Here is a 15768-nt window from a genome sequence, read left to right as displayed (position 1 = left end):
ATATACATATATATATATATATATATATATATATATATATATATATATATATATGTATATATATATATATATATATATATACCAATCAGCACAAAAGCGTCATGTGCAGATTGTAAATGTTTGGATTTTATTTGTTTTCTATTTAGTTTTTTTTAGTCTCCAGAGTAATAATGTCCGTAACTATCAATAGTGTCATATTTGTATTAATTGTTATTATTATCCTTGTTTTGGTTTTTGACCAATGCACCTTTCTTCTTTAGACACAAGAGGGCGATAGCTCGGTGTAGGACAAAACCATGTTTAAAAAAAATAACAGTAAGAGCAATAAAATATTTTACTAATTGTATTCCGTGGTTTCATTTTTTTTAATATATATAATATTTTTAAAACACCAAACGTATAAATGTTCATCCACTGATCTCAGAAAGCTTGGAGAAATTGTAAAGTAAAGCTAGTTTATTATTATTTTTCCCCTAATATTTAAGTCCGTTATCAATACTTATTTCCCTTTGCTGCTTCGGATCAAGACGATTCAGAATATTATCAAAGCCACAACAGATTTATTTGTCATAGCCTACAAGAGGATATCAGTATAAAGTTATTGCTTAACTGTGCCCTTGTAAGTATTGATCTAACCCTAAACACATATTCAAAAGATCCTCCCCAACCAAGTTATCAATAGGCTCGTATTATTGCTCATCTTCTCTCATCATCTTCCGCACCTTCTCCCTCCCACCGTCTCTGTCCATCTCCTCCCTCCGCTCCCTTTTTACTCCACAAGCCAGAGCGACGCGGCTGTCGGAGAAATCGGGAGACACAATAGACCGTATTTGTGGGGCATCATGATGTTGGAATTTTTTTCCGTAAGCAAACAGTGAAGTAGCTCATGTGGACGATCCATATAGGCGCTTCTGTTGAGTCACACCCGAGCCGGAGGTTTCGCTGGATTTAAATGTTGCCAACCGAGATTTCAGGAGGAGTGTGTTTCACCTCAAGGTAAGACTCCGAGATCCAGGAACAGGTTGTCGGAGAAAGCAGCATGGTGAGATGCAAAAGTTGTACTTGAGTCAATCTTTCTTTTTCTAAAGCAAAGCGCTCTGGGTGGGATGTTTTGTTTTTTTTTTTCACTGTAAATGAGCAGGATAAAATGATAATTTCGCTGATTTTTTATTTATTTATTTTATTTTATTGTAGAGTGAGAATGGATAAAGTGCTGAAATTTATACTATTTTTCTTCTATCAGCTATTTCTCATATATTCCTCATCCTGGATTTTGTCCACATTTATGTTATGCGGTCAATCTACTGACCTACTTTTTTATGATTGAGAGGAAAAAACAAATGAATCAGTTGGAATGCTCAAATAAAATCATTGTTATTATTATTATTATTATTATTACTTTCACTACTCAAACAATGCTTGACGGTAATGTTATGTGACGGTTTCATTTAAATTGCTAAATGGGCAGAATGAAACCTATGTTTTATTGACTGGTTGGAAATAATAAAAAAAAAAACAGGATTTCAAGCTTTCACAACCTATTGAGTGGCAATCAATTCATCATTTTATTGAAGCCACACAACAAAAATCCCCAATCAGAATAAGTACATTTGCATAATTTCTTTGCATAGTCTGATTATTTTGTGAAAGAACGGCCCAAATATTTCTTTCATGTGTTTTAAAAGTAAATGTATTATAATAACCGTTATTGGAGGTTGAACTATTATAAGAAGGAATTTCAGACGGTCTGATATTCCAGACAAGACCTAATATTTCAGTTAATCTTGTTTTTAGCTTTTGAAAAATTTGCTAAACTATTTTAAGTCCTTTATGTTGTTCTGAATACGCTTTCTGAACAAATTAGATTGAAAAAAAATCAAAGTTGCATTTTTTTATATATATATACACGTAGAGACTTTGCTTAGAATGGTTTTTTTTTTTAACCATAATATGTCTGGTACAATACGATTTAAAAAACAATAAATTTAAGATTTTGGTTGCCAATAAAAGCCTATATGACGTTTAAACTGAATTTACGTTCAATGTTTAAAGGAATACGCATGTTTTTAGTAACATTTAAAATAGAAATGAAGGAGAAGGAGAAATAAAAATAATGTTTTTTGCATGTTCTTTTTTTATTTTTTTTCGTTGTTTCAATAAAACCTAAACACTGTAGCCTTCAAAAATAAAATTAACATTTTAAAAGTGGCTAATACAATGTAGGCGTGTCAGGGCTGGATGAGGAATCTGAGGCTCATGCTGAACTACTGGGATGTTTGAATCGAAAGCTAACATTTGATGTTCAAGTTTGATTCGTTGACTTTTGCAAATATATATATCTTTATATATATTTATTTTTTGTTATTTTTGTCATTAAATTTTCCTGCATTTAAAGACTTGGACCTAGTCCAGTGTAATAGTTTTTGAAAATTCAATTTAATATTTATTAACTATACATCAGTGCCGCATGAAAGAAAAAAAACATGGACGGATGCTTAATTTTCCATCTTTGGCTCACGTGTTCTCGTGGTTTCCTTCGGTGTTTGAATGTCCTGCGATGATTTCTTCGATATTGTGTGATTTTGTGTCTTTAGCGATCACACTGAGGGAAGGAGAGAAGGAATGAAAACTGAAGAGAACCAGCAGTCCTGTTTGCAACAGCCTCCGTCCTCTACGCCTTTTGGTGAGTTCTGTGTTGCAATATTCAGATGAACGGGGTTTTATGAGCAGCTTTTTAAAATAAAAATATCTACAATGAAATGTTTTTGAAAGCTTGACATATGACAATTTCTAAATATAGAAAAGAGTGAGCTAAATTCACCCCAGGGGTAAGTAAATATAAGAACACTTTAAGATTTAATTTGAAATGACATGCTGGTTTTAAGATTTAAAAAAAAAAAGTCGCAGGCGCAGTGTCAAAGGGATCTATGATGTTACTTATGTCACGCAATACCACATCATTTTAAATTTTAAGAAGTTAAAATTTGAATCACTTTAAATACGATTTGTATCAAAAGGCTGTGTAACCTTTTTGCTTTTCGAACATCAAAAGGGATATTCCCATTTTTTCCTTATCGGGAGAAAGAACAGTTGGCTTGCGCCAGATGATAGGCTTAAGATTTTTTTTTTATTATTTATATATCAGAACTAGTTCTGGCCTTTTCGCTGTAACTGTGGCAGTGATATGCTCCCATCAGGTCCAGATTTCAGAGGAGGAGGAGAAGTGTGCGCGGGCTGCGAGTCTCCCATCGCCGACCGCTTCCTGTTGCGCGTGAACGAGCGGTCCTGGCACGAGACCTGCGTCAAGTGCGCCGTCTGCCTGAGCGCACTCACCGGGACCTGTTACTGCAGGGACCGTCTGCTGTACTGCAAGCATGACTATGAAAAGTAAGACGCATTTTTCAGCAAATTAAGAAGAGAAAAATCAATTTCTTAACTAAGCGTTCTTTTATAAATACTGTTTTCCTTATTCTTTGGAAACGGTCCCCATGCAAATGTACACTCAGTGTTTTTATTTTTTTTATTTTTTATTTTTTTATTGACTTCAGGTGTGTTTTGATTTACGTATCGCCTACCGTTATCTCGTGTAATCTCTGACGTTGAGTGTCAAAACCCGGTGCAAATGAGACAATGTGCTCAGGTTAGCATTAAGGTAGGATTTGAGGTTAAGTCGAAGGGAGGGTTCATAGAGGCTGTGCATAATCAGTGGAAGTCGGTGCAAAGGGAGCAGGGATAGTTGCACTAGCTGAGGAAGAAGAAAGAACAACATAAAAATGTCACATTAACCTGTGCTGTAGGTTTGGTTAATTGCTGTCTCGGTTTTGTTTTGTCAGAAAAATGCTTCCAGTATGTTTTGCAACCAATAAGAAAAAGTACTTTTTGTTTACTGTTTTCAAAGCAAAACACATGATTAATAAGAAAACTCTACAAAAGGTCTGAACTTCTGCACTGTCGCCATCTTTAGAAAATCCTGTAATTAAGCGGTCCCATAAGTCCCATAAGTCAATTATTCTAAACAAGTGCACCAAAGCCACAGGTCAAAACTACACATGCAATAATGGAATCATTCAAACTGTTAGGAAATTTTACATTTCATTTAAGTTAAAACTGAAACTGACACTATCAGAGTGTATGTGGGATATACATAGGTATTTAGATACATATAATAATTAGATGCATTCAAACCTTTGCCCAGTTTAAAGATTTAAAGCCTATTGTGGAGAAAAAAATAGATTTTTTTTAATTTTATCAATGCTTCTATCAGTATTAATGCTTTTCACAATTATTAATTTATTTGCAACAGCAAATTAATTTTGTCTAAACCTTGTGTAGGCAACAATTTGCCTATCCAAATCAAATTTCTGCTAAATGTATAAAATAAAAAATTCCTAAATTTACACAACCTTATTTGCATCGACAACCTTTTTGAATGAAGTACAATGTTATACCAAAGTGTAAAATAGTTTTAAAAAACAGCAGCTGGTGAAATGCACGGCATATAGTTGTTTGCTGATTCAGCTTTAGCAATACTTTCATGGTCATTTCCTTTAGTTTTTTTTATTTATTTTTTTGTTCAATGCTAGTCCGTGTGCGTCTGCAGAGGAAGCTCCTGCTTGGACAGCTTAAAGAAAAGCCTGGAGCTTGTTATCATTGTTTTGAAATGTGTTAGACGGCATCCAGCAGCATAGACTCTCCCACTGTACCTGGCATCTGGAGGAGAGAGGGTGAGAAAGAAGAAGATCAAAGCCCCATTGTGTGACGTTCATCTGTAAAAATGAGTGGGAAAGTACAGACAAAACTACATATGAGTCATGATTATCAGTGATGGAATGAAAAAGGCAATTTGATTTCCTTGTGTAATGAATATAATTTCAGATTCATATCAACAGTAAGTGCTTAATTCGTCACAGCGTTGTTTTAGTTGTCTATGCATATGCTGTGTTGCCTTGTTGTGTGAGGTGGTGCCAGACTTGGCACACAGTAATGTCTGTGACCTTCAGCAGATCAGCAACAATGTCTCCTTGTTTTCCCTGCAGACTGTCCATCAGCGCCTTACACTACACACTCCCCCATCTAAAGCAGGTGTGTGTATTGCAACAGAGAAGGTTGTCCAGGAATTTGGATCATGCATAAGAACTTTAGAGGAATTCACACAATTATTAGCACAGGATTTTTATTTATTTTTTTTCCCTTTAGGCTTTTTACGTGAGACTCAGTTTCAGTAGTGCTCCATCTGCTTCAGGAAAGATCATTTGCTCGATGTTGATACAGATTTATGAGTTATATTTGCATGTTTGGAATTACATAAATAATATTCAGATTATTTATCCTAATTTAACATTCTTATTAAGTCAGCATCTTACAAACTTTACAAGATTTGTATGCTCATATCTGGCTGGATTACGTCATTGAGCACAAACACATGCAAAAGCTCCTGCTCCTTCACAGTATACTGTCCCCCATGAAGGACATCCTCACGTACTCTTTTCCTCATAATCTATGAGGAAAACATTGTTTATTTTCTTTAGAACTCAACTTGCATGTGGAAGGATGAAAGTAGTGGACCAGATTTAGAATTACTAGGTCGGGATGAAAAAGTAAGCATGTCAGGAAACAACAATTCACATTAGAAAAGCAATCTTACATTGAAATATGAGCCCATCTCCCACACAATGCATCTCAGCGTAACTGCCTGAAGGCGAAACTTAATTCAGCATTTGCATATTTAATATTTTTGAAGGACTCCCTCTCTAATTATTCTAAGATAGTTGCTTTAAATGTGAATGTAAGGCTTCAGCACAACAGTGGAAATATTTAGATTACATTAATAATCAGGTTTAACAGCTCGGGCACAGCACTGAAGTATGAAAATAGTTTCTATTCCATGTTGTATTCATAAACATTTTCCTACTTATTTTTGGTGTAGACAGTAAAAAAATCCTTTCAAGCTGATCGGTTTGGAAAACTATAGTAAATAACATCGATAGATCAAATTAAGGCAGGATGATGGGAAACAACGTACTTTAACCTTAAGATGTAGCGATTTTGTCACAATAAGACTGCTGTCTGGCAATGCAGAACCTAGAAAACTCTTCTATAAAACCAAAAAAGCAGCTTCAACCAAGTGGGAGACTGGTGCAGATACTAACTAATGCCATGCATTGTGGGTTGGGAGGCACAGAGAAGTTTAAATGTTTAATATTGTCTGCTATTTAAAATATATGTAATTATAAACTGCACATAACTATACTATGAACAATCTAAACAGAGTTGTGCTGAGTGTGTTTTTTTTTTGTGAACTCCTGAGTCTGAATCCAGGGATAGCAAATATATTTCATCTTCCGTTCTACACCTCCACCCTATCAGCCATCCCTCTCCCTGTCTCTTGATCCATTACCTCATTCATCACTGTCTCCTTTGTAATAATATTTCTGTATACCAAACCTCATTTCCTTCTTGTTGAGATTGATAGCAGTGATGACACCAAACAGTTTATCTCCCCATTTATCCCTTGTTTTCTCTTAATCGCCCCACCACCCGCACCACACTCGCTGCCTTGTGTCTCAGGGGGCGAAAGGGAAGAAATTGTGGTGAGACTGATTGGGTTCTGTGCTAATTATTGAAATCTCTGGCTGTCCGGATGACAAATCTGACTGTGTGCTGCTGTGAAATACTAACACAAAATTATGTAATATGTCAAACAGATCACAAAGGTTTATTTCTGTCGGCCTCCACAATAATTATTGAACAAAAATCAGATACTTTTAAATGATTTTTAAATGTGTTTAGAAACAAACATTTAGCTAAAAACACTTTTATTTGTTATTTCCAGCAGCCCATAACTATAATCCATTTTTAAAAACTCAAGTAGTTTTAATGTTGGTATTAAAAAACAAATATGTTTAAATACATGAATCATCCAATTATCTGAAACTAAATCTCTTATTAATCAATGTACTAAAAACTAGTGAGACAAATAGAACTGATTTTATTGTAATTAATAAAAAACAAAAAAAAGTTAATGTTGTTCTTATTGAATGTGATTCAATGGGTAAATAATGCTTTGACATGTCAGAACTGCAATGTTTGCAGATGTGGATAAATTTATTATTATTACTAATAAAGTTGGTTGAAATGCCTGAAAAAAGTTGGGATGGGTCTTTAAAAAGACTCATGCAAATTTTTTGCAACAAAAGAAAAAAACTGAGCCTCAATATTTGGTAACTTCAGCAATTCCTTAAAATAAATGTTAAATGATATCACTTGTACTTTTCTTAAGCTGACCAGCTTAAAGTATCTTTCTCTTTCCTTGGGCTATAAATATGGCATGATATATGTAGGCGTCCAATTCTGTCAGCCAATGGCCACACAGGCGGACAAGGATGCATATTTATCTTTCCATGCACTGTCATGCACTGGGAAGTAAAACCACGTTTGGAAAACAGTACAGACATCTTGAGGGTCACCAAGTCTCCATAACAAGTTTTAGACATTAGCTGCATGACAAGAACTTTTTGAAAGGCCTGTCGGGAAAGGACCCTTCTAGCTCATCAACACAAACAATAAACATGTATTGGAACTGTGAGCTTTGGTTAGATAAAACCCCAATTGAGCTTTTCAGCATCAATCATTGCAGGTGGGTTTGGTCTGACACAAATGGTAAATTTCTATGTATGGTGAACCCCCTATGATACTGTGGGCCTGTTTCTTCAAAGACACTGAAAACCTTGTTAATCTTGCATGGTTTTTTCCTGCCATTAAACCAAAAATTGGTTATTTGGCCAACACATATCCCCTCATAAACACAAAAAGGTTCAAAAAATAAACCTTCTTTCATCGTCATCTCAGTCCCTACATGTAAATCCAAAAGAAAACATGTAGATTAAGTAAAATAGAAGAAATCATAAGAGAAGAACTATGGTTTTATTTAATCTAGGAACTGTGTGGAATGAAGAATGGTTAAAGATCCCTTTCTCTAAATTTTGCAGACTTGTGAAATGTAGGGGAAGACAAAGTTCAGTCCTGTCGGCAAAGGGGGGTAATGCAAAGTTTCAGCCATACTTGTGCCACTTAAAATTTTGCTGAAGGAAAATATTTCTCCCTAATAAAATAAATGTGCTACAATTAAAAGGTGGTGTTTTTAAACTTTATTAAGAGATAAAGAGAAAGCTACTGCAAAAGTAAAAAAAAAAAAAAGTGTCTGCGCACACCATTACATATATTTTTTCAAAAAATCTGTTCACATATATATAAACTCATGTCAAGGGATCGAAATATTACATTCATAGTTTTCATGCACCACAATGCTTTTTCCTGAGCAAAATTAGCAGTTCAACAGATGATGGTTGGATGTTTGCCAAAAGAAAACAAAATGGGGATGAGCGAGTTTGATGTCTCTTTGTTTTGTATTGATGATGTGCTGTTGACTAATATCAGTTCTAATAAAAATGAGTAAAAGAACATATAGCCAAACTTAAAGTGATCAAGAACAGGTTCAAAATGGGACAAACAGAGAAAAGAGGAAATATCTGAGAGTTTTAGAGAGAAAGGGCATACTGATGGGCTGATTTTTATCTGGTATATTGTGTGTTAGTGTATGTGGGCGTGCTCGTGTGTGTGTGTGTGTTTATGTCTGTGGGAGGGGTCGTAAGTTTGGTATTGCCACTGTTTTTGCATAATGTGAGATGAGACCCCATCATCTTTCCTCCCCCACAACAATTTTATAACAGACAGCTAATAAATGTTTCATGGCAGAACAAGCTGCTCGCTTCAGCTTTATTAAATCTGAGATAATAAAAGCAGAGAGGGAGACGGAAAAAAGAGTGAGAATAGGGGGTTGCATCAGAGAGAGGGAGAGATAGAGAGATTGGCATAGACTTTTCTCTAACCAGTCTGCTGTATCTTCTGTTTCTGAGGTAACGGACCCCACTGTCCCCCACCAGCCCCTCCCTGCTGCTTCCCGCTCCGCCAGAGTCAGACAGGAAATGAGAAACGGGCAGACAGGATATTGCGTTCTGGTGGCCTGGGGATTAACTGTTTTATCTAAACTAACACACACCCTATCACTCACGCTCACAAACACACATCTACATCCTGACACATAGCATTCATTCTTGATCAAAGACACACAAACCTACATAGAAACACATTTCATGCAAACCATGCATGTCACAGAGGCTTTTGGTGACTTTTTTAATATTTTGAAAATCAATTCTGCTCTCTAATACACTTGCAGTTTTACTATTGTGAACAATTTTTAATGAGACTATATAACTATATGTGAGGTTTTGGTTTTGGAAAGCAGTCATTAGCAAACTACTGATATTAAAGGTTGACGTGTTAAGCAAATGACAGCATCTGTCGCTGTTTTATTGTTGTATGTTTGCACTCATTCACCTTATCTGTGTTTACACCACAGTTATCTCTGTGTTTAAGTTTATGCTTGAGTGCATAAGGTGGTATCTATCTATCTATCTATCTATCTATCTATCTATCTATCTATCTATCTATCTATCTATCTATCTATCTATGGATAGATATATAGCTATATATATATATACACATATATGTAGGTGTGGGCGTGTGGGTGTGTGTGTGTGTGTGAATAGAGGGAGAGATAGCAGATATATCCACATATTTATTGACATAGAGATATATAGATATATCGCTATATCCATACGCACGCACACACACACACACGCACGCACACACCCCCACGCACAAAACCGTATGTGTGAGAGTGGTGGCTGGGTAGCAAGTATCGTGGGGAATGCTGGGAGATTTTAATAACACAGAAGCAGCGCAGGGAGATTTAATAAAAGGAGATGATGTGATTACTGAACCCTGGCTCTGAGCCATTTTGCTCCACAGAGCAATATCCGCCAAAAGTGTGCACGCATATGTGTATACACACACATACACCTGCGCGCATACACGCGCACATACCTAAGGAATAAAAACAAAATGCAACTTAAAAGTAAGATTGATGCATATGATTTGTTCTTTTTTCCTGTATCTCCTCAATCCTTTTGTTATACCTTAATTTTCAGGGAGTGCCAGTTATGTGTCACATGTTGCTGTCAATAAGTTTGCAGGAATCAAAATGTAGCACATCAGGACCTAAGTGTATCATATTCTGAGAGTAAATAACAGTCCAGGTGTTTGAAATGAATGACAACCTCTCTTTTCAAGACATTTAAGTACCACTGCACCCAAACCAAGAATAATTTAAATACAGTGTAACCAAACCAATAGCTGTATAAATATTAATCATGACAACACAGGGATGAACTAAACTGTAACAGCTCTAAGACGCATACATATTTATGAAATGAGTGTATTTCAGTCCAGACAGTGTTAAACTTGTCGGAGCTCACAGGCTAAACAATGCCACATGACACAGCTTAAGGGAGATGGCAGAGATTCTGGTTGTATGCCTTGGATCTAGAGAAATACAAAGAGGAAACACGTGATGATATCAGAACTCTACGAATGCAGCACGTCTCTGTCTTTCTGAATTTGATCTTTTAATCTTTGAGCTCTAACCTTCTAACCCTCAATCGTCTCAAAAATCCATTGCATTGCACATGAAATTCCCTTTTTTGAATCTTGAACAAAACAAAGTCTTGACTGATGTGCACTTGTATTCCTTTCTGTATGCATTGACCTGCAGTAATGTACAAGCTGACATTGTGTTTTCCCACAAAATAGCTTACAGTTTAATAGGCATTATTAATCATTACTTCAGATTCTCAAACAGATGAATTATAAATGCTCAGAAAATTGTAACATGTTTGCATAAATATGGTGAAGCTAAATTTAGGCTGCCTCAAGTGCATGGTTGCCCTCTCTTGTGTTTATTGTGATTTTGGTAAGCTGCCCCCCAAACATGACCATGTGCGAATGATACTTCTATTAGAGGGATTAGACTGATCTACTTACAGACCCCCCTCTGTGGCAGTTACCCCAAGTTGCCTTCATGTGCCATGTTGAGTAAATTCCTATCGTGCTGTGTACACATTGATTAGGGAGTGTGGGAGTTAACCACACACATCATCCGTCTTATGTCAAGCAGCCCTGACAATTCTGTTCTGTTGAGCATTGTCCACAGTGAAAGAAACTATTTAAGATACTGAAGTGCCTATTCAGATATAGAATGAGCCTGCGCAAAAACCACACTGATGGGTTATTCTTTGTAGAATATGCTTGTGATACCACTGACTACCACAGCATGTTTGCCAATTTACAGATGAATTGTCTGTCTGGAGTGCATTGCATCGTTTTAATGAGAAAGTAGGTTTAAAAACAGCAAAACATAAGACACACAATTAGGCTATTGGGTTGACAACAGGTAGCCTACTTTTGTTTTTGGTATCAAGTTTGAGACACTGTCATTTGGGGAATTTGAGGAGAGCGTTTGGCAGATGGATTGAGAAAGATTAGCTGCAGCAGCTGCGTTTGGGACAGAATCACAGATTAGAAGCACTAATGTGCAGACCTGGCTCTGTCTTTGCACTCCAGATTTGGGCAACAACACCTTACTCTCACTCATTCTGGGAAGGTCATTACTCAGCCTTCATCTCCTCCTCACTTCATTCCCTCCCTTTTCATTCTCTCTCCTTTCCTAACAAGATCTGTGTTTTGTTGTGATGCTATTTCGGTATCCACGAGTCTTGACTGATTCTAGACCTCTTCTGCTCTTGAGTTCCTCATTCTTCAAAAGTGATACTGATGTTCTTGTGGATTAAAATTATAACCTTGCTGGAGTTATTTTAAACCAACAGCACGATAATAGGTGTTGCATTTAAGTAAGTAAGTAAGGCAGTTGTTGCATGACCTAATGTTGGTTTCCATGCATGTGTATGTGTGGGCTAGTACCTGTGTTTGTGTGTGTGTTTTGTGTGCATAAGTGAGAGGAGAGAGATTAACCCCATGCTATCACCAATCCCTGGTTATGAGTTTACAGCGTCTGTCTGGCCATCTCACTGTTTAAACAACAATCTAATTAATCCTGTCTTTATTAGTTTCAGTGAACTGGGGAGGCAGGCTTGGAGGGCATGAGGGAAAACTGGGAATGCTGGCAGAAAAGGCTGAGGGAGGGGGAGGAAACCAAGTGCAAGAACAGGGATTTGGGAGGAATTTAAAGTCAGAGTCTTGGGCCCTGTGAATGTAAATAGGCACTGGAAGTAATTGTGAAGCATGAGAGCAATTGAAAGGTTATAACATCACAGAGGGGGAGAAATAGAGGAACAAAAGAAAAATAGAAAATAAATGGATCCAACAAAGAGTATTTTAGGAGTAATTTACAGAGTAGCCTATGTATTTTTAAGATTATGGTTTGTATAAGGTTACCTGGAATGTAACAAGTTCTCAACATTTAAGGCTTGTGCTCGAAAATGCAGTAGATTATCAACTAACTACTGCCACCTGCTGTCATTAGAGAGAAACCAAAGCGCAAAACTGTTGGGAACAATTGTTACTCATCTTAACAGATGTTCACCTTGTTGCTCAGTGAATTGAGTAATGTCTGTACAGTCTTTAATTAAGAGGCTTCACTCATCTACATGTTAATTGTAGTCGAGGGTAAATGTATTAGAGATCCTTGTTTGTATCTTGAAATTTAATTGCCTTAACTGCCTTTCTGCTTTCAGACATAAACCAATCTGAACATATAAGGGCATGTTTCTCTGCTTCTCTCTACTTTCAGGCTCTTTATAAGGAAGTGCAGCGCTTGCCTGCAGGTCATTGGACGCTCTGAGCTGATAATGCGTGTGCTGGGCCAGGTATACCACCTGGGCTGCTTCAGCTGCTGCGAGTGTGAACGCCGACTGCAGAGAGGTGATGAGTTTGTGTTGAAAGAAGGCCAGCTGCTCTGCCGCATGGACTATGAAAAGGAGAGGGAAATGCTTGCTGCTATTAGTCCTGCTCCAACTGAATCAGGTGCAGTGTTTGATGGAATATTGTTTAACTTGTGCCACATCGAATGGAAGTCACGAAAGAACGCATTTCTTCGGAATATTCTGATAACTCTTCTTTGTAAACACGTAGCATAATCATATTTTACCAAATAACCAAGTAATATGATGAGGAAAATAAGATTTCAAGCTTGCGTCGGATCACTAATACAAGTAATTGTAAAGAGATTATCCAAATAGTGATACACCACAAAACTGCCTTGCTGAGCACATTGCACAGGGGTTTAAGTTTGAGCTTTGTCAACACTTTGTCTTATTCAGTGAAAAGTGAGGATGAAGATGGTGGTGGAGGATCTGGCAGTGGGAAAGGTGGTGATGAAGGCAAAGAGCACAAGCGTTCAAAACGACCACGCACCATCTTGACCACACAGCAGCGGCGAGCTTTCAAGGCCTCTTTTGAAGTATCGGCCAAGCCATGCCGAAAGGTGGGTGAATCAGCCTCTTATCAGTGAAAATACATGCCAAACAAACCTCGACTTTCCCTTCAGAGTTCATTGTTTTTTCCTCGGTTGTCTGATAATGCAATGAAAAACTCTAACCTGTAGGTGAGGGAAACACTGGCAGCAGAGACTGGCCTGACAGTGCGAGTTGTACAGGTGTGGTTTCAAAACCAAAGAGCTAAGGTCAGACTATCTTTCTTGAAGATATGTTCAATCACTTTATATGTTAACACCCTTATTAAATTCTTACAGTATCCTATTTTGCGCCCTAGATGAAAAAGATAGCTCGCAGACAGCAGCAACAGCAGCAGCAGCAGCAGGAACAAGAACAACTGGGAGGGACCAGGAGAGGGCCTAGCAGAGGGGGCCGTCAAAGCAATGATGACAGTGAGGGTAAGAGAAAGATTTAGAAGAAGGCAGACAAAAAAATGAAGTATTTAAAATGAACCTCTACCTTTCCAGATGGATCTAGTACCCATGGAATGGATAGCATTCTAGGATATCCGTCTTTGCCACGTCAGCAGCTACTTTCTCTGGACCCCAACATTTACAGTGGAGAGCCATTTCGACATGGTCTGACACCTCCTCAACTAAACAGTGAGCAGATCCACTCCTATGGTAAGATGCACTGATAAAGCCTCAAGTTGGATTTACATTTTCATTCTTTAAAGTCATTTCTGACACCCTTCTTTTTTAGTATAACTGAAAAAGACAAATGTTGACCACATATATTTGGATTCTCTTTCTTTTTGCTGCAGACTCAGAGACGGTCTTCCATGACTTGGACAGTGATGGAAGCCTCAGTCACCTTGGTGACTGTCTCTTGGCAACAGGAGAAGCCGGTCTCCTGGCAGGACGAGTAGGAAACCCCATCGACCGTCTGTACTCCATGCAGAACTCGTACTTCACCTCCTGACGCTTAAAAACTCTCATCTTTACCCCACCTGTTCCACCTTTCACCCCTGAGAAGCAACCTGCCTATGGGACTATTTTCAATTAAACTGGCTACAGCCAATCATATTCCTGAGCTTTTATTGCTGGAAAACATCTTCACAAGTCAAGACGGTCATAACATCACTCTGCTGATTAGCATAATGTCCTCTCGTGCTTTCCTGAATAAGAATCATATGCTGGAACTACAGGCACTGTAAATTTCCATGATAATGGCCTTCTATTTTTTCCATCATATTTATGCCATACTCAGTGAGAATATTTCACTTCACTTTCAAACTGAAAGACAATAACCACACATCGATCATTACATATAAATAAGTTACAGAATTTTAATGAATCAAGTCAAGTTAAATGTATGTAGGAGTTGTGGTAGTTTTAAACATTTGGGGTTCTAAATGCTATTAGTACATTGGTGAACTTTCTTTGTTCTATCTGGATTAATTTTTATCGGTGTGTGTGGCTGGCTGCAACATATACAAGAGTATATGTATGGGACTACAGTTTTGCTCTCAGGTTAGTGTGTATGTTTGTGAGACCTGAGTGTAATCTCAGGAAATTGTGCTGGATAGAATGACACCTTTAAATCCCCTAATATTTCTAATTGTATGCTTTTTGACAAATGACAGCTAAAAAAGTGGACCAAAAATAAATTACTTTTGCATTTAGAAAATAGATAACCTTCCAGTGTCATTTGAAAAGCCTTAAGTGGAAACAGGGTTGTATAAGTGCTCATTACCTTACTTTACGCTTTTATATCATCAATAAAATTTTAGTGTAGTAAATTACAACCAAAAGGTCTACAATGCCCAAATCTTAGGTCTTCAAGTCCACAATGATGAATTCCAATTGTAAATGTGAATACAACTGTGTCACACATAATTGTTGCAATCAGTTTCTGTAATAATTTCCTTTGTCAAAAATATCCTAATAGATACTGTTGGGTAGACATTTTGTACCTTCTGTGATAATCAGCAAATATTTAAACTATAGCATGATATTTGTGTGCCACAAAGTAGATCTATAGAAATAGAATCCAATTTTATTTTGGATAGCAAGTGCTGCTGAAAGGATCGGAGCAGACTCATCCTGTGGCATCCTTTAGCACAAAAAAGAATTAGGGTAATACCCATCTCATTTAAATGTCAGTGATCTGACGAAGCCTGGGGTACTCTTAAGAAATTGTTTGATTCTAATAATACATGGCGTTTTTACTGTGATATTAATGTGAATGTAACTTATTTGTGTGGTACTAGATGACATTTTATCTATTTTGTTCAGTGACAGCAAGGTGATGTGCTTTGAATTTAATGTTCATGTATCTTCAACCCAATCTGCGGTTTTACCTTTACAGTAAAACTGCCTTATTTGTCCTTAATACAATAAATAATGAAAGACTTACC

The 15768-nt window shown here is 37.1% G+C and overlaps 1 protein-coding gene across 1 annotated transcript; it reads left to right on the top strand.

Moving 5' to 3' along the window:
• Positions 1 to 746: 746 nt before the first annotated feature.
• lmx1al (LIM homeobox transcription factor 1, alpha-like) lies at positions 747 to 14882 on the top strand. The gene is made up of 9 exons (XM_032588409.1): positions 747 to 996; positions 2595 to 2683; positions 3198 to 3387; positions 12707 to 12939; positions 13236 to 13399; positions 13520 to 13597; positions 13687 to 13807; positions 13877 to 14032; positions 14173 to 14882. Exons 1-9 carry the CDS (start codon positions 953 to 955, stop codon positions 14328 to 14330), a joined length of 1233 nt encoding a protein of 410 aa, XP_032444300.1. The 5' UTR covers positions 747 to 952; the 3' UTR covers positions 14331 to 14882.
• Positions 14883 to 15768: the final 886 nt, after the last annotated feature.

Source organism: Xiphophorus hellerii, chromosome 16 (assembly GCF_003331165.1).
Source record: "Xiphophorus hellerii strain 12219 chromosome 16, Xiphophorus_hellerii-4.1, whole genome shotgun sequence".
Lineage (NCBI taxonomy): Eukaryota > Metazoa > Chordata > Actinopteri > Cyprinodontiformes > Poeciliidae > Xiphophorus > Xiphophorus hellerii.
This window is presented reverse-complemented; position numbering and strand designations above follow the sequence as displayed.